General features: G+C 40.5%; 1 protein-coding gene and 1 long non-coding RNA gene across 2 annotated transcripts in view; one reads left to right on the top strand and one right to left on the bottom strand.

The window, feature by feature from the left end:
- The window catches only part of WNT7A (Wnt family member 7A), a 36,447-nt gene extending 14,548 nt beyond the window's left edge, over nt 1-21,899 (top strand). The window contains exon 4 of the mRNA NM_204292.3: nt 17,537-21,899. Within this exon, the coding sequence (NP_989623.1) occupies nt 17,537-18,016 (480 nt within the window). The 3' untranslated portion in view covers nt 18,017-21,899. The remainder of the gene's footprint in view (nt 1-17,536) is intronic.
- The window catches only part of LOC112533383, a 212,600-nt gene that overhangs the window by 41,772 nt on the left and 148,881 nt on the right, over nt 1-21,947 (bottom strand). The window lies entirely within an intron of this gene.

Here is a 21,947-nt window from a genome sequence, read left to right as displayed (position 1 = left end):
CTGGGTGTTCAGTTCTCATTGATTTGTTATCTTCACCTATAGGCACTGCTACTGTATTCAGAAGTCAGCCTCTTCTACATCTTTGTTCTTGCAGTGTGAAACTGCACTGTGTGCTGTGCCCCACTCTGCTGGGTGCTCATGACCAACCTATGAATCAGATATCCCAAGTTGGAAGAGTCATGTAAGGATCACTGAGTCCAACTCCCGTCTCTACACAGGGCTACCCAAAAATCAGACCGTATGACTGAGAGCTCTGTCCAGACACTTGAACTCCATGAAGCTCAGTGCCGTGACCACTTCCACTAGATGCAGGTGACTCAGGATGTGCTCTGGTGAATCCAACATGGATAATAAAATGGTTGTCTTCTAGAGTGTCACCAGTCGATTCAGGTGCCTCACCTCAGCAAGCAAGAGACAACAGACTTTGCACTGCAGCAGGCATGACTGCTGGGCTTGCCAGGGAAACTGGGCACAGGTAGGGCTGCATGGTGCAATCTCACAGAGAGCCACCAGGAGAAGTGATCCGGGCTCTTTTAAGACCTCCGTTCAAGACTTTCTACCTTATAGTCTTGTTTTACCCAGGCAGATGTCTTGCTGGTGCCGCTGGTTCCTACAGAATGAGCACCCGTGATTCCTCCCTCTGCTGCAGGGTGAAGCAATTAACAGTTTTCCATACTATTGGAAACCAGACAGGGCTCTGACTCTCCATTTCTCTTGTCTCTCCCCAAATCAGCTGGCCTCTGCTGTGTAGCACATCCGCAGGGCTCCAAACTTCCTCATCCACTCAGAGGGGAAGGGGCAGAGTTCAAACCAGGGGTTGCATACACCCTACAAAACCGGCCCCAAGTAGCTCAAGAAGCCTTGCTTCATTTGTCAAACCCATTGGAGAGCAGCTATTTCTGACCTCCAGAATCAGAGTCCAGGGTGTCTTTCCTCTTTGAATTAGTATTTCCTGAAATGCTGATTCACTGCAGGAAGAAGTAAGCAGGACAGGGAGAACAAGAGGAGAATTCATAACAGCTGGGTCAGAAAAGAGAGATAAAGCTTGAATTAATTTAAAGGCATAATCCTGATTTGCCCTGCAAACTTCCATGTGAGGGGTCATAATTGCAAGACTGAATTGTCTGTTAGCAAATTTGTCTTCTCAAGTCCAAAGGTAATTGAATTATTGTAAGTAACACAATAACGTACGTCTGAGGGATGTTTATGCTCCAGGAAATAAAAATGTTATTCTCCCCGTTATTCTGCTAAAATAGCAAAGCAGGTACTGAAATGTTCTACGTACTTTGGCTGTATCATTTTCATTTCAGCAGCATGACACGGTACATGACCAGATTGCTCCCTCCTCTCTTTTTCTCTGTGACATTGAAATTCCACGAATGGCATCTTGCATCAGCGTTACATCATATTAAGTATAATGCAATATTATGAGTCACTGTTATAAATCATGGCCACAGGCTACATTAGAAGGCTTTTGCAATTCAAGAGCACATCAAGGTGGATTTTTATTCAGCATTTCTCATTGGAGGCATACATAGGTGCACTAACTTTGCAACGCGTCTCCATCCTCTGAATCAGTAGCATCACAGCTTTCTCTTTCAGCTCCAGCATATAGGAGTGCCAAACATGCCTAATAGTGTTACTGCACATATGAAGCAAAGCTACCAGAAACTGGGAGGTGTTTCTAAAGTGGGTTATGCAATGGTCATAACAAACAGAAGTGTTTAGTATTGTATTCTTTAGGGAAGGCTGTAATAAAGCTGAGGTGAAATGTGGGCATTTGGAAAACATGGAGTTTGGGAGTTTTTCTGAGCTATTCTGTAAAGCTCACAGTTATGACACTAAGCCCTTTGCTAGCATCCCTGGCCTCAGGTGGCTGCAGCCACCGAACTGCTGAATCTCTTCCAGTTCTCAGACAGTGTGACCTCACCACACCACTGCCAGAATTCAGTTGTCCTCTAGAGGAGATGGTTTCTTCTGCTTCATTCAAATATGTTTTCCTTTAACTAACCTGCTACAAGAAGTAATGCAAAACACTAATTGTTGCAGCTGAAGCTTTTAAAAGGTAGTAAGCACTAGCTCATTGTCAGAAAAGAGACTGATAAAATAGGCTACCAAGCAATTTAGCCTTTATAATTTTCATGACGTTCTGGAGATTTAATAGCTCTGCTTGACCTTGGCCTTGGTGTGCATGCACGGGCTCTGGTCCTGTCTGTGATGGGCCTGGGGCGGGCAGTGAGGGATGGCAGCCCGCAGCTCTGGGCTGTGCCTGGGGATGGCTCCAGTCTCCTGATGCTCAGTGCCTGGTGAGTGCAGTGTTAGCAGGGCACCATCGCTCATCCAGGAGGACAGCAGACCCATAGTGAAGCCAAAAATTACTTTCCACGTGTACACACCAGCTGAATTTGGCCTCAAACAACCTCTGCACATAGCACAGCTGGCTAGTAGTAACCCAAACCATGTATTTCTGTACTCAGCTGCCTCACAACTCCATCAGAAAGAACATCTCTAGTGGCACACACACACCGGAATAAAGCTTGCTTGTGTCTGGAGCTGCTGAAAATTACCATAGACTCCAGAGAGTCTAGGAGACCAGCTTGGAGCAGAACAGCACTGGGTGAGGCTGCCCTGATACTCCTGGCACCAGCAATCAAGTGATATTATAGCATCAGCAGCACAGCCTGTTTCTTGACGCCCAGAACTTAACGGTGCCCTTGCAATTGCTCTTACTATTTTCCAGTTGTTTTTCACTTTCTTTTTTGGCACAGCTACAGAAATGTTCCTGACTTTTGCATTCAGAAGCTTTGGGGTTTTAGAACTAGGGATGCTTCTTAAGTACAAAAATGATTAACGTTTTTCCTCTTTATTGTTGGATCCTATCTACCGCTGAAACAATCACAGCTGCGGTACATGCCTGATTTAAAGGGGCTAAAAGTTGGAAAGCACTATTCAGCAATAACTTTCCATGCCTTTTACCAAGTTCCGATCCAGCACAGCGTAACATGCCCAGGACTGGCTGCAATGCACACTCAAATGCTGGCTCCCTGACATCCAGCTCCCCTAACTGCTCCCTCCCTCACCTGCCCCACAGCCTGGCACCGCAGCTCAGCGTAATCAGGAAAGTAGAGTTAGCTGCAGCAAAGTCCTTCCTGGTAGTTTCTTCACCATACAGTTGCTGTGGGGAGCAGGATTTCCAGCAAGGCCAAGCCCAATGCACTGAATGGGAAAACTCTCATTAATGTTGATGGGAGCACAGGACAAAGATGAGTGCTTCCAACAATCCCATCCCTACTGAGTGCTTGCTGTGCACAAGAAGACACTGCTGGGCAACCTCCTAGGTGTGAAAAACCCCAATACGCACCTGCACTCTTACAGTATTTTGGTTGTATTTGAAAGGATCAAAGTTCTATTTTATAGCTTCCCAATTTTTTTTTTTTTTTTTAGATAATAGTCTTAAAACAAGACCAAACTTGACAGACAAGCTCTGTATCTTCTCAACAACCCAGAGGGAAGATAAAGGGAACATTAATGTTAGGCTAAATTATGAGAGGGAATTGGACTGCACAAAAACTGTAATCCACAAGAATGAATTTTCATTCCACTTGTCCTCCACTTCCAGCTAATCAGAAATTGTGATACATAGTCCTCCTTGTATTTTGGCTTTTAACTCCCTCTTATATCTCATGTGGTTGAAAGCTGAATTCCTGATTTACGCTGAAGATTAGGGAATGATAAATGCTATCACTTGCCTGCAGTCGCAATTTTAGAGGATTCTGGCATTATGAGCAAAACATACATTTAATGTATGTGATTACTGGAGCTGACAGTCTGCCATGCTGCTGACAAAGATAGCTGGGTCTGAGGGCCAGGGTCTGTTAATAAATAACAACGATCTCAAATTCCAGATTTAGTATCACCCACCTTTATAACTGAAATAATCAGATGCTTGCTCAAACTACTAATTTGCTCAGCAAAGCCACTGGATGAGTCCCACATTTTTTGACTTCTCTAACTGAATCCAGTCTTTCTGTCTGGACAGTTACCAGTACTTCCCACAGTGTGTACACCTGTCGTTCAGAACCCAGAGGAGAACATAATAGAAAATATAGCAAAATTAATAGTATAGGTATAGTTTATATAATACTGCTAATAGTATAGCAGTGTAGGTTATTCAGGTCTCCCTGAAAGACTCCCACAGTTTTCAGCACCTTTGGTTGAGACTCTAAACTAAGATTACTGATTTGAAACAAACATAGTTGTCACAAAGCATGAGAACTTCAAAGCAAATTCTTGCTGTGTTTGGATATCAGTACTATAAGCCTTATGCTGATCATGTAATAAAAATCACAAGACAGAGAGAACAGCATCTATCAACCTTAACTCTGGCCATGCTTAGATTTAAGCCAAAGGTGTTGAAAAAAATGTCAGAAATAGAGAACGAGCAGAGCTATGTTGCTTCCGTGTTCACCAGGTGACATTTGTCACACTTCACACTGATATACTTGCATGAAGCTAAACACTCCTGTTTGCATACTTGAGGCATTAAAAACCAACAGAAGAAGGTACTGGCCAAGTTAACAACAAACTAAGGGCCAGACCAGGCTGTTAACTAGGAACAATCTTAATGCACAAGCAGGCACTGCTTCTACTATACAAAGTTTACACTGAATTATGTTGGAGATCTTACATAGTGCAATCTCATTATTCTAGCAAAGTACAGCCATTCAGTATGCAACCCCACACTTGTGTTGTTGAATTTCTGCAAACCATGCTATGTCAACAGGGACAGACACTGGAATCGTCTGCATTTATAACCCAGTATCTGGAGATGAAAGTACCTCCAGAAACATTCCCAAGAGCCTTGACATGATGAGTCAGCAATGTGAACTCATGGTTGGGCTAAGCAGAGACATTTGGAACAGCACATAGCAGAGGTTTTGGTAAAGGTGGAAGTTAAACCAAGGTTTGGTCCAAGTACTATATTAGACAGTTGGTGACAGAAAAGTCTGAAATTACAAAGCCCTGAAAGGCTCACGCAAAGCAATAATTGATAGAATTTGCTGTACAAATGGAATAGACTCCTGCTTTAATGGAATTTCCAGGTATTTTGAAGTAAACAATTAAATGATCGATTCAGTGAAGAGCAACCTTTTAGTTCAAGGACACAAACAAGGCCTGTTTGGTACTGGAAAAGTGTAGCACGAATCTATTAAAGGATGAGGATTTCAGGTAATTGCAGAGAGGATGCTTGGCTCTGCATTGCCAATTAGTGCCAAAAGGCACTAGTATTCATTTGCATTAGGACCGGTTATTGAAATGACCCCAAGCCTCCTGGTACTTAAAAGTGAGCTGTACCACGTAGACTGCATTTGGTCCCCTGAGACAGACAGAATGAAACCATCAGTAATCACAAACTCTAAATAAAATCTAAGCCAGCGTTTACTGCTAGTTGCTGTAGCAGTAGGCTCTCTTTGTAGTGTCAGCTGGTGGCCTGCTAGGGACACCAGTCTTGCCTTAAGCATACTAGATCTTATAAGAAATGAAAGACTACGTGCAGTTATGAGTACAGCTATGTGTGCACTTACAGGACTATTCACACATGAGATTTTAATTGAGTCATAACATACTGTTATCTTTGGGTGTATAAGTCCTGCAGTCATAAAACAATTATCTGTTGACATGGCACAATAGTTAATGCATAAATAAAGAATTTCAATAGGGAGTCAAGAATATTTGTCCAAAAGGATTAAGACCTTGGTTAAAAAAGAAAAGATCCAGAAAACAAACTGTGAAACAGTGGAGATACCCTCTTTTATAGGATCTTTCTCCTCCCTGTGATCTTTTATTGTTATGGGAGTTGCTTCACTCTATCCTTTTCATATTTGGTTGAAAATACTATAAAGGTTCAACTGTTTCCAGTGGGGTATAAGAAGACAGAGAAGCAGGAGGGAGACAGGCATCAAATAAATGCTTAAGATCCATTTTTTTTAGGAAATCGGTCTGAGAAGTTTGCCTTGCTACAGTCAGGAGTTGTTTAGGCTAAATGATGTAATCTCCAAATGTTTTCTGGAACATAAAGGATACAAATAACTCTACAAAAGAGTACTGTAACATTAAGATATTTTTTAAATTCTATATAATGTAGTTACACTTCATATAAAGGTGCCCCACAAAGGGATATTTATAAAATTAATATCTGATTAATACACTGAATGTGTAACAGATGTCCATGGTTTCTGTTATAGATGGGTTTCTGAATGGGCAAAGCTGGCATTTACAAGCTGTTCTTACAAGCATCCTATGATCTTGTGATCTAAAGACCTACAGCAACTGGTTAACCCTCTGTTAAAAAATATCAGTGTTGATATCAAGGCTCAATTAATAGAAAATAAGTGGCTTACTAAGGGGAACGATTAATAGTATTGTTGAATGTTGCTTTTTAAGTCATCTGTAAATAATACACATCTAGTCAGATCTGTTAGCAAAGAGCAAAAGCTATGTCTGTTATGGAGGACGAGCTGACTGAGGGTAATAATGTGCTTCAACATGATGCTCCTTAAAAGTGAATTTCTGTTAATATGTGATTACTCACTTGTTAAATAAAAGCTTCAACTGTTGCTAAAATATCCGTTAGAATGAAAAAGAGAAAATCTAGTATGCAAGACAGAAAGCCAAAGAGGTTTACTTAGACTGCACTGGGAATTGTAAATAAAATTAGGAAATTCCACGTTCTTCTGCATTGGAGGAAATTTTCATTGACAACGGGCCAGAAGATCCACGTTAAAATTCTTGGCCTGGACATGGGCATGCTAATCTTGGCAGCTGCTAAGCTACAGAGATAGGCTCTGCTGGTAGGATCTTATCTCTGATAAGTGGGAGCTATTTGAAAACATGGAAGCATGGATCTATTGTCCCAGCTGCAACTGGATGGGGAAAACTCTTCGGTACATAACTTGAAAGTCTTCCTTGTGGAAGAGTTATTCCCACCATAATTATGATATCCCAGAATATCATAATTAACACCATGTTATTTTTTGATGTAAATATTTTGACTGAAAGTGATGTCTCCCTGTGAACCAAACATGAAGATAACTGATGCTTCTTTCTGGGCTGAAGGAGCTCCTTAAGAACTTAAGCTAGGAAATACTGAGCCATTAGTGTAGAAGTACTTTGAGATCACCTGGAAAGCTTGATGGAAAGGTAAATCATCCACTGTTTACCAAATATGCTGGCTTAGAGAACTGATACTGATTTATTTTTAATCATGAGAAATACTCCTTGCATGGTATTATTTGCTGTGTACCTAACAGTTAACCCTCATGGTCTGGAATCTAACTAAAAAAGCCCACAGTTGTGTATGGCTCTTGGTTAAAAATATGTGGAAGCAATATGAAGTGATATTATTTTGCAACTAGCGCTCTCGCCAGTATCTGGCTTTATTAGTTTAGCACAAGAGGTGTTTTCTGATGAGTTGTCTGGAACAAGTAAGGCTGTTCGGTTTCTATCACACTTTGGAAACTTTTCTCTTGACAGCTTAAGCATTTGTCAAAATGCTCTACCTGGGTGCTCCCAATTCTTTATTATTCAGTGCCAGCAGCACTTCATCTGAGCGCTTTGCTACCAGTGGGGAGAGTTAGATGGAAGATGAAGTTTAGTGTGAATGAGTCAACCCTGTACCACCCCTCCCTCTGTGTACATTAGCTGTGACAAGGATGGATTTGAGTTGTGTCATTTCCTGTTTTCCCTACCTTTTTTTCTTCTTCTTATTTTACCTCAGCAGTGAAGTATTACTCAGGCTGTGTGAGATAGCCCAAAGCGATGGCATTGACATCCCTGACTAGCAGAGCAAGGCTGTAACAGAACCTGAGTAACCCCTAAGTCTTTAACCCGTTGTGTTCTCAACTTGAGGAACATTAATAAATTTTGGTTCATCTAGGAGTACTTCCAATTACTTCTGAAATGGCATCCTAAAATATAAACTCTAGACCAATTTTATTTCTTACTGTTATTTTTTAAAGCACTCCACCCTACATCTTGTTGCACTGCCATTTAGAAGCACAGAGTACAAGTGAAGATCACTGACCCAAGATCAAGGCTAAAACCAGATTCACTGGACATAGGATGTTAAAAGGATTATATTGACTTTGAAGAGGTCTAGGTCTGCAGACATTACTTGGTCAAGATTTATCTGACTTCATTAGTCTCTGATCCATACATTGAGCTCATAGACTAAAGCAAGATTAGGAAGGTTAGGGAAATTGGCATTTTTAACAATGAGATATACATAATACAATACTACACAGATCACAGGCCTGTTTCAGAAGCATTTTGGAGTGATTTTTAATTTGTGACCAGAATGTAAGGAAAGTACATATGGTATGCTCAGGGACATGCTTTATCGGTGGGTTGTTAGAGTTAAGGTAGTATGGTTAGGTTGCAGTTGGACCTGATGATCTTGAAGATCTTTTCCAACCTGAGCAATTCTATGATTCTGTATAAGAAGAAATGTTATGTTGATAACATGTCTAAATCCAGAAAAATTGCTGTCTCATTTTCTTTGTAAATCATCTTAGTGTTGGTGAATGTCATGTTGTTTTTCCATTTTCAAAACACATTCATCATCACTTTTTATTCCCTTTTCACATGAACAGACTGTCCAATATCTTTTTGCAGAGGAAGATGTGTACTATAGAAAACTTATGCAGTGGTAAGAAGGTGAACTAGATAATATAACCACCTCTATCCATAATTCTGTAGCACCATCATCCCATTTTCCAGTCTATTTTAGCTTCATCATACAGGTAAACCAGACAAGAAGAGGCAGTATTTCACAAGCTATAATCCATCATACCCACAGTGTCAGTTTTGCTTGAACAGCAGCAAATAATCTTAGGTAATTTTTCCCCTAATCTCACAATCTTGTTTCAGTCTGGGGTTAGGAATTCATACTTTCACTTACACAAATAGAAAGTATAAATTCACATAGAATCATAGAATCTTTTAAGTTGGAAGGGGACCTATAAAGATCATCTTGTCCAACTTCCCTGCAGTGAACAGGAACAACTACAGCTCCATCAGGTGCTCAGAGCCCATGCAGCCTGACCTTGAGTGACTCCAGGGACAGGGCATCCACCACCTCTCCAGGCAACCTGTGCCAGCGCCTCACTACCCTTACTGTAGAAAACGTCTTCCTTATATCCAATCTAAATCCCCCCTCTTTTAGCTTGAAACCTTTTTCCTTTGTCCTATGTCATGGACCCCACTAAAGAGTCTGTCCCCTTCCTTCTTAGAGCCCCTTTAGATATTGAAGGGCTGCTCTCAGGTCTCCCCGGATCCTCCTCTTCTCCATGCTGAACAGCCCCAGTTGTTGAATGGCTCTAAGAAAATTCAACTATATTCCAATAATTATAGGTGAAAACACATCAAAATCAACTTTTTTTTTTTCAGAACTATTTTTTCCAAGCTCCTTTTTATGACTGATTTTTAAACTTCCTACATGATGACACTTACTTGGCACTACATTGATCCAGTCTAATCTTAGGTGATAATGGGTCTCCCAAGAGTTATTTTTTTAAATAGCAAGTAGTTTATCAAACACATCGACAGCTATGTTTTCAAATTATTTCCATTTTTTTTCCTGTTAAAATACTTGTCTTGCTTTTAAATAGAAAAATCTATAGAAATAAAATACAAGTCATACCAGTCTTGCAGAGAGACGTATGAAAAAGGCATCACAACAGTAACCACTCAAACTCTCAAGGTGATTTTCAAGTGCAGTGTTTTTGTCACTAGCAACTCGGGAAACAAAAAATCCTACACCAAGAGCCCCCAGTCTCAAAACCTATTTGCCAACAGTACAGTAGGAGCAAAAAAACTTTATCTAAGCATTAGCTTCGTAATTCATAGGTGAGACAAGCTTTTATAAAAGGACTTCCTGCTAACAGAAGGAAAGGTGGGGAAGAAGGTTTTGTATTTGGTGTTACACAGAAAACTTTGTCACCAGCCATATCTCTTAAGAGCATGTGAAACTCAGCCTGAAGCTCATGGTTCCAGCTCATGAATTAATGGTTTCGTTTTACATTTTGATGACCAGACAGAGAGAAGGGCGCAGGTATTTTCTCTCTGGGGAAAACAGGAATGTGTTCATGAGAGACGTAAAAAGGCAAGGAATCCCACAGACTACCAGCTTGTAGCTGTTATCAGATACGATGCAAATAGAGGGGGTGAGGGAGAATACCTGGCAGGAGACCTGCTCTGAGGAGGGACTGCCTGACGTGGCAGTGTGGATTTCTTTGTGTATCATTCCTTTCAAGTCCATATCAGATTTTGTTGAGCTATTAACATCAGGTGTTGCCACATCTCTCCCACTATCTCTTCAAGCAGTATCTTGATGAAGATAAATAAAAACTGAAGAACCTTATTTGACTTTCAGGGACCACGATTAGATTTGCAGAGCCATCAGAGAAAAATACTGAGGAACGAGCAAGCAAGATACAGACTTTGAGCCACATACATGGAATCCACTTTTCTAGTTACTTTTGCAAAGCTGAGAAGTTTTGGCAGGAGCTTATCCTAGGAACAGCTAGATGGGATATAAGGTTTTCTCCTAGAAGAACCCCTCAGTGGCAGAAAGCCAAAGTATCATGGCACCTTGTTTTATTTCAAAGAGCTGTCCCTACAGTTTGAAGAAAGGCAAGGGCCATGCCTTGTGGTTAAATTTGAGAAGAGCATTTAATATAGTGTGAGAATCTGTCTCATTATATCTCTGGTGCCCTTCCTATCCTACGTCCAACAATTTGTCCAACTAATTGTGAAGGTATACTGTAAGAACTGCTTTCTACTGCTGCTTGGTTTTTGGTCTCAGAAGCAGTGGATAAATAGATTTATTGCCTTGCAAGTCCTGAAAGTTAACAGAGCTAAAATAAAAATACATAGGAGAAAAGATTTTTGCTTCATTCCTCTCAGCTTTTACTAGCGCTCTCAGACTTGGGTGTTCATTTGCTATTCTGCACAGCATCAGTCATTGAATGAAGGGTACTGGGTCTTCTGTCCTCTAATTGAAGTGATGCAACTTACCAAGGGAAAGGAAAGAAAATCTCATTCGGCTTGCGCATGCTGACAGCAGTACGTGAGCGGTGTGACCATACTGAATGACTAACATCTGTATTTTTCTTTACTCATTTGATACATGGTGGAAATAGAAGCTGTGTTTAGAAAATAATTGCTGCATGTGGTCACCTTCTTGACAAAGCTGAAGTAAACGGCAACTAACATTTCAGGTGAGAAAGAACCAAACGATTATCAAACTCTATAAAGAAAGGTGAGGAACCTGCTTTGTGGGAGTGCACAGAAGGTTAAATTTATGAGAGAGCAGAATTTACGAACTCTTCATGTGAAAAGGAATTACGAGTTAGAATTTGGAAGAAATGTTTCTGAACTTTAAAATATTGAAGGTAAATGGTTGTACTGGGTACAGGCTGGGATGTTTCTGGCATTGTCATTTATCAGCATTCTCCTGGCTGTCCTCGTAATTAGTCCTCAGACAAAGAGCTTACATGATTTTCTTTAGACAGATATCTCTAAGAAAATGTAATGGTGGTTTGATTGGTGTATGATTGGCCATGTTCTGTGCTGATTTCCTGGTCATTTTTTGATTAGAAATGGAAAATTTCTTATAATGAGAAAAAAGCTACCAACGGTAGTAGTATTTTGGGATAATCAGTGTAACAAATCTGTATGATGCTGACTTCAATTTCATATATTATTTTACACAGATTTACTAATGAAAAAATACAAGGCAAAGCCATCATCTGACTGTGCTGATGATACAATCAACTGAAATATGAAAGACTGTCTGGAACGAGTCACTTTTAGTATGGGAGACAGTCAATTCCAGACTCATTCACAGTTAGTTTGCCATAAGATATGCAAAAAATGTTTTGTCTCTACAGAACACATTTTACAGTAGCTCTACTAATATCACGTCCACTGATGGTAAAGAATCTCTTCTGTTCGCGCATGTTATTGCCAAATTTAGATTTCCATGTTGGTACTTTTAAAATACACTGTTTCTCACACTTGTTAAAGGTTTTGTAGGGTTTGTCTTTGGCAGCATTTCTCCTTTTACACTCTTTCATGTTCATTTTTGTTTTCAAGTCAAAAGGCATTAAGTACTATTTTTATTTTCCTCAAATTTCAAAGCTCTGGTGTTAAGACAGTCCTAACAAGTTACTTAAATGGTTGTATCATTTTGAGATTATTGTCACACTTAAATGAAATTAGTGGTGGAGAAATTTCCTACTTTAATTAGATAGAGATAGCCATTTTTCAGCCCGCATGTGCATTCTTTGCCTCTCTCTTTGAGGAGAGTTTATGAACAGGAAGGGACCAACTTTTATCCAGTCTGATAGTGATAGGACAAGACGGAACAGCTTTAAACAGAAAGAGAGGAGACTGAGATTAGATGTTAGGAGAAATTGTTTACTCAGAGTGTAGTGAGGCACTGGCACTGCTTCCCAGAGAGCTGTGGGTGCCCCATCCCTGAAGGTGCTCAAGGCCAGGTTGGGTGGGGCCCTGGGCAGCCTGAGCTGGTGGTTGGCAACCTTGCCCATGGCAGTGGTTGGGGCTGGATGGGCTGTAAGGTCCTGTACAACCTAAGCTATTCTACAAATGCCTGTTCGTGCTCTAGTTCTTACTGTCAGTTGCATTAGATATCACTTGGTTCTCAAATAATTTATTAACAGATTAAATAGCTTTATTAAAATTAGCTTACAACATTATTCTACTCAATGAGTCCTTTTGCATAAGAAAAAAAACCCAAAACAACCCTCTAAAATCATTCCTAAAGTTTGAGAAGCTTTATAGTTACAATTGCCTCTCTGAAGTTAACATAGATCATAAATCCTCATCTGCCATGAATTGAAAGGGGTAGGTGTGCATCTGTCCAGTGGTCTCTCCAGCCCACAGCGATGCTATGACCACTCTCTAAGTCCTTACATGTTCTTCTCCAGAGTGAAAAATTCACACAGTTTTGTCTGTGTTTTTGTTTTCTCTGATCTATAGTAGAGACGCATCTGCAAGCACTTATAGGAGACAGGTATTTCCTGATCCAGGTGATGCAACGTCAGACGAAATTAACAAAGTTTATGGCCCAGTGAGATAGAAATCAGTATCCACTGTCTCCCTGTTTGTATGTGCTTCACACATAGACCAGAGTTGGAGTGACTTCTCATGCTGCACTAAAGGGTCCCTGGCCTCAAGCACTATGATACTGGTACCATGCTGTGAGGCAGAAGTGTCTGTGTGAAATCTTGGTGAAGAAGAATGTCCTGCAGGTGTGATGGTTGAGTATATTTCATGCTTCAAGTCAGGACAGCTTTGGCATTGAGTACTTTAGTATTCTGGTGAGGCATTGTGCTTTAGCATTACCTGTCCACACTGGGGGGAGGGCATGTTATGCTCCAGGCTGCCCTGGAAGATGCATTTAGGAAGCCATATGTGCTTTGATGTTGGGTACCCGGGGAGGTACAGAGCACTGACCAGATCAGTGATGAGCCAGAAGGGATGCTGAACTGAGAAAACCCATTGCAGGAGGGCAACCAGCTTTCTGGCTATATCAGCCACGCAGCCACCTCTACGTTTGCTGAAACCCACACACCCAATCCCCTTTAGTTCCTGCTCCTCCAAGGGCTCTCCAGGGCTGCAGCTTGCCACCCTCACCCGACACACCCTACACATTTTCTACAAAACTAAAGGCAAAGAAAAAACATGTTATGTTCCTTATGGCAGTGCCCAAAGGTACTATATCTGAAGATAACATCAACAGAGAGAGCCAGCACAAGTTCTCTTCACACAAACTATTTCCCAGAGGCTAATGGCAAAGGAGAGAGAGAGAGAGAAACAAGTACTGACAGTTTACTATAGGAACTCAAAGAAAAAGTGGACAAAGCTAAAAGAACTCCACCTCGTTGTTAGCATCTAATCCAGTTTAGAGCACTCGCTGGTGCATACATTTACCTTCCATGGCTGATGGAGCTGGATATTGTGATTTGGTAAGAAACAGAGGAACTAGATTTAAAATTTGTCACCCTTCAATCCTCATACACTTTAGAGAAATCAGTCTGTAACATACACAAAGTCTTAATCTAACGTGAAAAGTATGAGCTGCTGGCTAAAACCTCTGAAGGAGCAAATCCTGTTTTCAAAAGGTTCAGTATTTCCTGTTTTTAACACAGACCAAGTGCTGAAGTGAAGGGGTAGAGTGCTTCTTTTGGCTCATGAAAACCACGGGGAAGGCCTCCTGTCCCTACCCAAAGAGTATTTTCAAAAAAAGAGTCCAAGTACCAAATATCACAGTACCACGAAATTATCAAATCACCATTACCAGCTTTTGCCCAGGACAGATGGTTCAAACTACACGTGGCCTATTTTCTAAATGTTATAAAAGCAAACTAATCTCCAGCTGAATTTGCAAAATGCTGCACTGAAAGAAACTGCAAGGAGGATGTATAAACGAGAACAAAACCGACACAAGGATTTGTGAGTGGGAGGCTGAGAGTCTGAGCTAGAAGAGTCAGAGATGGAAAGTTAGATGGCATAGTGCAGTAGGCCAAAATTAGGCAGTGGTATTTGAGTGATTTTAGCACAATTCCTCAGAAATGTAACCCCAATAGGTGCCAGTAGAAATGGGAGAGTTAGCTAGAACATTGTAGAAAGTATTACATAAAAAAACCCACAAAAACCATCAAAACTCTTTCCCATCTGTCTGTCTATTCACTGCCCACACCTCCAAGTGTTTTTCATCACCTAAAAGGAAGCCATAGTGCTTGGGCTCAACTAGTATTGGTGAAACTTATCTTCAGGTGAAGCGAGGCCATTTTACTCTATCTGCCCGTACCCAGCCTCAGATGAGGCCAGAAATCCAGTGGCTGGTTGGGGATGGCATTCCGTCACTTGGAGCAGAAAGCCAGCACATGACACACAGTAGCCTGATTCTGGACCACTCCAGCTGCTTGCTCAGCTCTTTCCAGGGGCACTGCTCATTCCCTCAGAGATCCCTGTCTGTAAGTGGAATGGTAATGAAATAAACCAAAAGGCAATAGAGGCTATTTACACTTTAGGAAAAAACTCTACCTGGATAGATGACATTAGGCCATTATGTGGTTTGTATTCATGTTTCAAGTCAATTTGGAGGATTTGAATGTTAGAAATATTTTGTTGCAAGTTTGAACATCTGACCAGATATAAGGCCAGACACTTGAATGCAAACAGTGATTGAATTAGGACCCAGAAATGTATCCCTGGCTAGTTTCAAATTAAAAAAGGAGAGCTTTTAAAAAGGTACAAATGAGACTAAAAGAATTTATGTTATTTTTCCGGTTGCTGTGCTATAACTCCTTTTCCGTCTCCTAATCCATCTTCTAAGCATACTACCTTATGAATGAGTGAGCAATAAAAGAAGTATGCAGTGGTTGAGAGAGAAACTCAAGATAACAAGATAATGCAAAACGAAAGCCAAAGTCTGAGCAGAACTGCAAGTTAAGATGTAGATCTGAATATAAAAGTTTCTTGCATCTGAGTTTTATGGGCAGTCATTGGGTGGATGGTTTGCCTGGGAATTTAATTTGAAAACAGTAGCACATAATGTGACATCATATAGGCTAAGTTCACAGCCATCAAAATCTTAGATCTATACTTTCTAGGGGTTTTTAATCCTGTACTGACACATCACTGGAGGGACTGAAATAAAATCAAAGCTGTTTTAATGCCTTTGAAATCTTTTTTTCTTTTCTTTTTTTTCATCAAAAAGGGGCAGAGGGAGAACAGTGAATTAACAAAACAGGTACATACTAACCTAAGGTTAGGTCATAGCAATTCCCGTGCCTCAGTGACATGGGAACAGCCATGAGTAATAAGCTAGTAGAAAGCAGCCGGTGTCCACATGGTAACTTTTCCTAATGTCCAAAACTAAAAGTGGGGGATTATAGCAAAAGATTAATTCACATTTCCATGTCACTGCTCTCCCTCCTGCCTTCCAGGCTGCCCAGGTTTGGGGCTGCACAGATCTACTGAGGATTCTCGGGAAAAATTATGTGACCACACCCTGAACACAGATAATCCCCCACTGGGCTTCCCACTGCTGCTATCTGCCTGGCTAGGCAGAATGTAATCTGAATTGTTCTGTTCTATTTGCAAGCCAACACCAGTGAGAAATTAATTGCTTGAATGATTCTCTCAATTAGTATGCTCTCTAGCATTAGCATAGTATAGTCATGAAGTGAGGGCAGCTATCAGGCTCAGAACAAACTGTGGGGTCTAAGCTGGTGTCCAGTTCTAGTTGGCTGTGACTGGGGCTGGTAAGCAAACAGCAGGAGAGAGAAGATACACGGAAAAAGTACCAAGGAATATGAAGGATGAAGGGAACATGAAGCTTGTTACTGTCAAACTGGAAGTAGTGACAACTCAGTCTTAAACGTAAGACCTAACGTAGAAGAGAATGTGAGACAGGATGGAGCAAGTCATGATATTAATATTTTGAGAAGCTTTTACATTGTTATGGAGGCAGATTTTTATTTTTTGACAAGAATCGATGATAAAACATGAATGGAATTCCTTCTCTTTACTCTTACTCTTCATGCTTTAAGACAAAGCCAGTTTTCTTGCAGACTAGCCCGGGCATTTTTTGTGCTCCATTATCCATGTTAGAGATACCAAAATGCACTAAAGCTTCCAGAAAGAACTGGGAAGACTATGTTAAACTGTACACATGAAGCAAAGGCAAATTTAAGGCTATAGTATACTGAAATAATACCTAAGATTTCCAAACTGGAGCACTAACTTGCAACACTTTGAACGGATAATGCCTGTAGGAATGATTGTCTGTTCAACTCTACTGATCAGTGTGGCACCAGCAGAAGGATAAGCATTGATAGTGTTTATCTGCTTGTTCACATCTTGCTCCAGCTTACACCATTTTCAGGTCAAAGAACCAAAATGTGCTTTATTTTGGAATCTCTATTTGCAAAAATCAAGGTCTGGTATCTGTTACTGAGTTCAAAGGGAATTCTGCATTCGGTATTTTGTGTAAAGTTGCCATTGTAAAGGTGGGCTTTTCTGTTAGTTCCTTACTTTGCTGCTATATGCCAAAAATTGGAAAACAGACAAATCTGAAGCACAGTACACAGTAAAACTCCTTGTTAAATCAAGGAGAACAAAAGCTATGGTTAATGAGGATCTCAATTTACCCTTGGCCCATAGGCTATGAAATTAGGCAGTCACCTTCCTTGCTTAACCCAAATTTCCCAATGGGGAATTGGCTTTGCAGGTCAGCTGACACCTGCAACAGCATCTCCAGGAAAGCAGAACCCACAGCTTTGGTGGGAACCCAGATTATGTCTGGTGACAGTTTATGATGGAGAGCAAACCCCTCCACCTGCATCAGATAACTTCGGTTTTGTTTTTTTTTTTTTTCTTCACTTTGATTTTTAAAAGTGTCTAGTTTTTATTAATGCGTCATTCTTTATTCTTCCAAATCCAGATTCTGGAAGAGAACATGAAGTTAGAGTGCAAATGCCATGGGGTCTCGGGATCCTGTACCACTAAAACATGCTGGACAACTCTGCCGAAATTCCGGGAGCTGGGCTACATCCTTAAGGACAAATACAATGAAGCAGTTCAAGTCGAACCAGTGAGGGCAAGTCGCAACAAGCGTCCAACCTTCCTCAAAATAAAGAAGCCACTTTCGTATCGCAAACCCATGGATACAGATTTAGTGTACATAGAAAAATCTCCCAATTATTGTGAAGAAGACCCCGTCACGGGCAGCGTGGGAACGCAGGGGAGGATGTGCAACAAGACGGCCCAGCAGTCCAATGGCTGCGACCTGATGTGCTGCGGTCGAGGTTACAACACGCACCAGTACTCGAGAGTGTGGCAGTGCAACTGCAAATTTCATTGGTGCTGCTATGTTAAATGTAACACATGCAGTGAAAGAACAGAAGTATATACCTGTAAGTGAGTCCGTGGCCGGGCGGGCTGACCATGTCCCTGGCCATGAGTACATTTGCACATGCGCTCAACAAACCTACACAAGACTGTAGCAAAGACCTGCTCTCCCGGAAGAAATGCTGATGAATGGATCCCTGCCTTTTCTTCTCACGTTTCATTGCATACATGGATACATATTTCAGACTCTTAACGAAGTCAGCCAAGAAACAAATAATAAAACCCCAAACTCCACTAAGCCCCCTGCCGCATGAAACAGGGAGATCAGTTTATCTGCACCTCTAAAGCAAAAAAGCAGTGACTGCCTTGTGAAGAGACACCGCAGAAAATTCTCTGAGCACGGCAACGAACTCTTGGTTTGGAAAAAAAGATGGTCAAAAACTTGTGTGTAAAAGGAGCAGGGAGAGTGGGGGACAGATCCTCAGACACGGGCTTTGCACAGGAGGCGATGGACAGTGCCCCGCTGTGACTCGCCCATGTGAGTGTGCGGATGATACAGATGTAGGCTTCTACACTTGTGAAGAGCTTCTGCTGGTCTTGCCCATCTTTCCACTTCATAACATCTGCTACAGCGAGTAGAACTGTTGGAATTTTCTGTAGACACTGCTTTATCTGCCTTTTGTGTGTGTGTGTGTGTGTGCTGCAGATTTAGCACAGGGATTTGGGACACTATGGGACATAATAATAGCAATATTTAACAATTTATTCAGATAAAACTAATATTAATTTATTTAATTAAAAAGAACTCTACCGACATTTTTGGAACTATTCTGCAATTAAAGTAGATAGCTCGCTTTCTTTGTGGAATAATTTTCTAGAAACAGCAAGGTAAAACTGGAGCTGTATATATCATTCTTTCCTAGGGTATTTCTAATAGTTGGACTTGCAGGATGTGTTCTACCGTACTGGATGTTTAAGTACAGAAGTTGGCATCTTTATATATATATATGTACATACACAAACACACTGAATTTTTTCTTTTTTTTTTTTCCCTGTTTGCTGCTAGTTGTCTGGAACAAGAGATAGTGGTAAGGGTTGCAAATCCTTACCAGGGTTTTTTTTTTTTTTCCTTCAATTAAAGAAAGAAACATTAATAAAATCCTGTTTGAGATATGTCTAAAAATAAGAAACTCCAGACAAACTTCCATCTTTTGGAAAATCAACCATAGGATAAGAGAGTATATTTTGTAAGAGACTATTTTTATATAAATATTTTATTTATACTACGTCTGCTTGTTCAACCTGTACTTTTTCTCAAAACAGGCATACAATTTGTAATTCTTAGGCTATTTAACAGAGAAAGGCTAATTAGCTTGTGGACACAACAGCAGCAAGCTGGATACATTCAGCTGCAATTGGTGGATGTGTCAGAAAGCAGAATGAACTTTCTCTCCGGATGTGTGTATAAACTGGCTCTTTTCCTGCAGCTCAATCTGCAGAATATGCAAAACAAGAACATGGCATGTAGCATCAATTTTGTCACATGGCTTGAATTCATGATTGGTATTAACTGGATGCTCACTTATCCCATTCAGGAAAAAAAATCCGAATTAGCTTCCCACATGCATCAGTCATTAAACTCTGGCGTTATGACTAGCAAATGTGCTGTGTGTGCTGTCAGTTAAACCTCTATATTGTGTTACTGTCAAATTTGATTTTAATCAATGGAAGACTGTAGACTGTGACTGTAAAAACTAGCGTGATACACATCGTCTGCTTCTCATAGATAGGATACAATGCTTACTTTTTGTCCAACTCACTTTGGCATTTACATTATTCTTTCCTCCAAAAGGCCGGAGCTCAAAAACCCCAAAAAACACCTAGGCATATTTAAACACTGCTCTCTTGTTTTTCAGAGCCTAGTTAAACCTTCTTCTGTTCCCTTTATGGCATTTTCTTTTTCATCACTGTTCATTTCTCCAGATATTAGAGGAGCAAATATTTTTCTGTTTTTGGAAACTTTCTGTTCCTCCTGCTGGATTCTTTTGTGGCTGTTAAAAATAATCCAATTTTAATGGTTTTTTGTTTGCTTGTTTGTTTCCATTGGGTAAGAAATGTGGCCCAGAGTTACTGATAATGCTGATAATACAGGATCTCACACCTTTAGTGAGGCATCAGTAAGGGAAACAAACCAGTAGGCAGGATGCACTGTATTCACTGATTCCTGTTAATAACAGCAAGTGTGGCAAGGAATAGGTGATACGCATCTTGGCACCAATCCTCTTTCTAAGGCATAACTCCCATCTAAGACTGCGATGGGGAAAACTGTGAGAAAACTTTTTGAGACAAAGGTATCCAGAAGTGCTGTGAGAGATGCTGCAGTTTCAGCAGGATAGCCTGACCTTTCAGAAGCTGTCTGAATGTGACGTGGCTTTCATTCAAACTCCCCTCTCACATATATTGATGTAAGAACAAAAGCCCAAGCAGTTTCCTTGCAGTGCATAGCTGGAATTAAATATGGTTTTGCAGACCTGCCACTTAACATGTCGTATGATTTTTGTGTAATTCAGACACCAGCATGAAAGAGCTAGGTAAAATGATGAACGTAACTTACATTCAAACTTATGACTCGTCAATATAAAGCTATATAAAAGCAATTTTTTTCATGGAATTTTCATGCTTTTCACTCTGAATTCCATGCATCGAGAAGTGACAAGGCATAAAATGCAGTGAAGTACATACAGTATGGGTGTTAATTACAGCGCTCCATTATGGTTAAGTAGCTCAGATCTAATGTTTAGCTTTGGAATCTCTTCTCCTTTGTTTGTATTTATTTTTACATTTTTTACATTAGCAGATATCATATCCTCATCAGAAGTGTGTTTTCTTCACTGATTACAGCTATTTTGCAAGTTGTTACTTCTGCAGCATGTTTTACCGTAGGAAAGCAACCTGTAAATCTCCTGCTTCCTCTATATTTCAGTATGCAGTGACATGCAATGGACAGCCAGCAGGCTAATTCTTGAAGGACAAATGTCTTTAAACAGTTTTGCTCATATACTAAAGAACTGAGTGCATAAAGAAATGAATTCGGTACGCATTAGCCCAACGCTTTACAATACTGCTGGTGATCTGTGCACTACTTAGGGAAAATCTCAATTTGACTGATAACTGAGATATCAGTTTGCAAAGTATGAATTAAAGATCAAGGAAAATCAAATGCTGCATTCAACTAGAAAGTGTTTGAAAATTTTTGGCAGTGTCCACTTAGATAAGGGAAATCTGGCCATCAGAATCCACTGTGTCTGGAGTTAATTGGCCATTCTCTAAATGTGCTTGAATGGCATAAAGAATAAGCAGGAGAGGGAGAAAGATTTACGATTTTGTAGATATTTCTCCCCCCGACAACAGTTTGTTCTTTGTCCTCAGGGATAGAAGAGCTCTGTTTTGACTTGGTGAAGAACCACACAATGGGATTGAAATGCACACAACTGCAGAACAATACAGCCCTCAAAAGAAAATACATCTTTTCATCTGCACTAACCCAGGGAAGTGCTGGATTGCCGTCCACATTAACAACCTAGCAGAGGTTTTTAGAGAAAGCATACATTTAAGCCGCAGGAAGAGTAAGAGGAGCAGAAAGAGTAAGAGAGCAAACAACTGCAAGTTGGAAAGCTGTTATTTATGAAATATCACTTCCTTATTTGATACTAAAAGCCCGACTCATGGAAATGATGCAACTCCATATTGGGATTCCTATACAGGTTTTAAGGATTTTACCTCGGTGCCTTTTTAAAAGGACAACTAACCTGAATACAATTCGCTTGGATACTTGAAGTACCTACCTAAAACTCATATCGGTCAATTATTAACATTTCTTTGCCATGTATGCACAAGCCTAATGGAGATATGACTTTCAACAGAGATAATTAAATGAAAAACATCCTTAAAGTATACTCTTGCATGGCTCATTTGGTCAAGTTATTGTAAGGGTACACAGTTAC

Source organism: Gallus gallus, chromosome 12 (genome assembly GCF_016699485.2).
Source record: "Gallus gallus isolate bGalGal1 chromosome 12, bGalGal1.mat.broiler.GRCg7b, whole genome shotgun sequence".
Taxonomy (NCBI): domain Eukaryota; kingdom Metazoa; phylum Chordata; class Aves; order Galliformes; family Phasianidae; genus Gallus; species Gallus gallus.
Note: the sequence above shows the minus strand (reverse complement) of the source record. Positions and strands in the feature narration are given on the sequence as shown.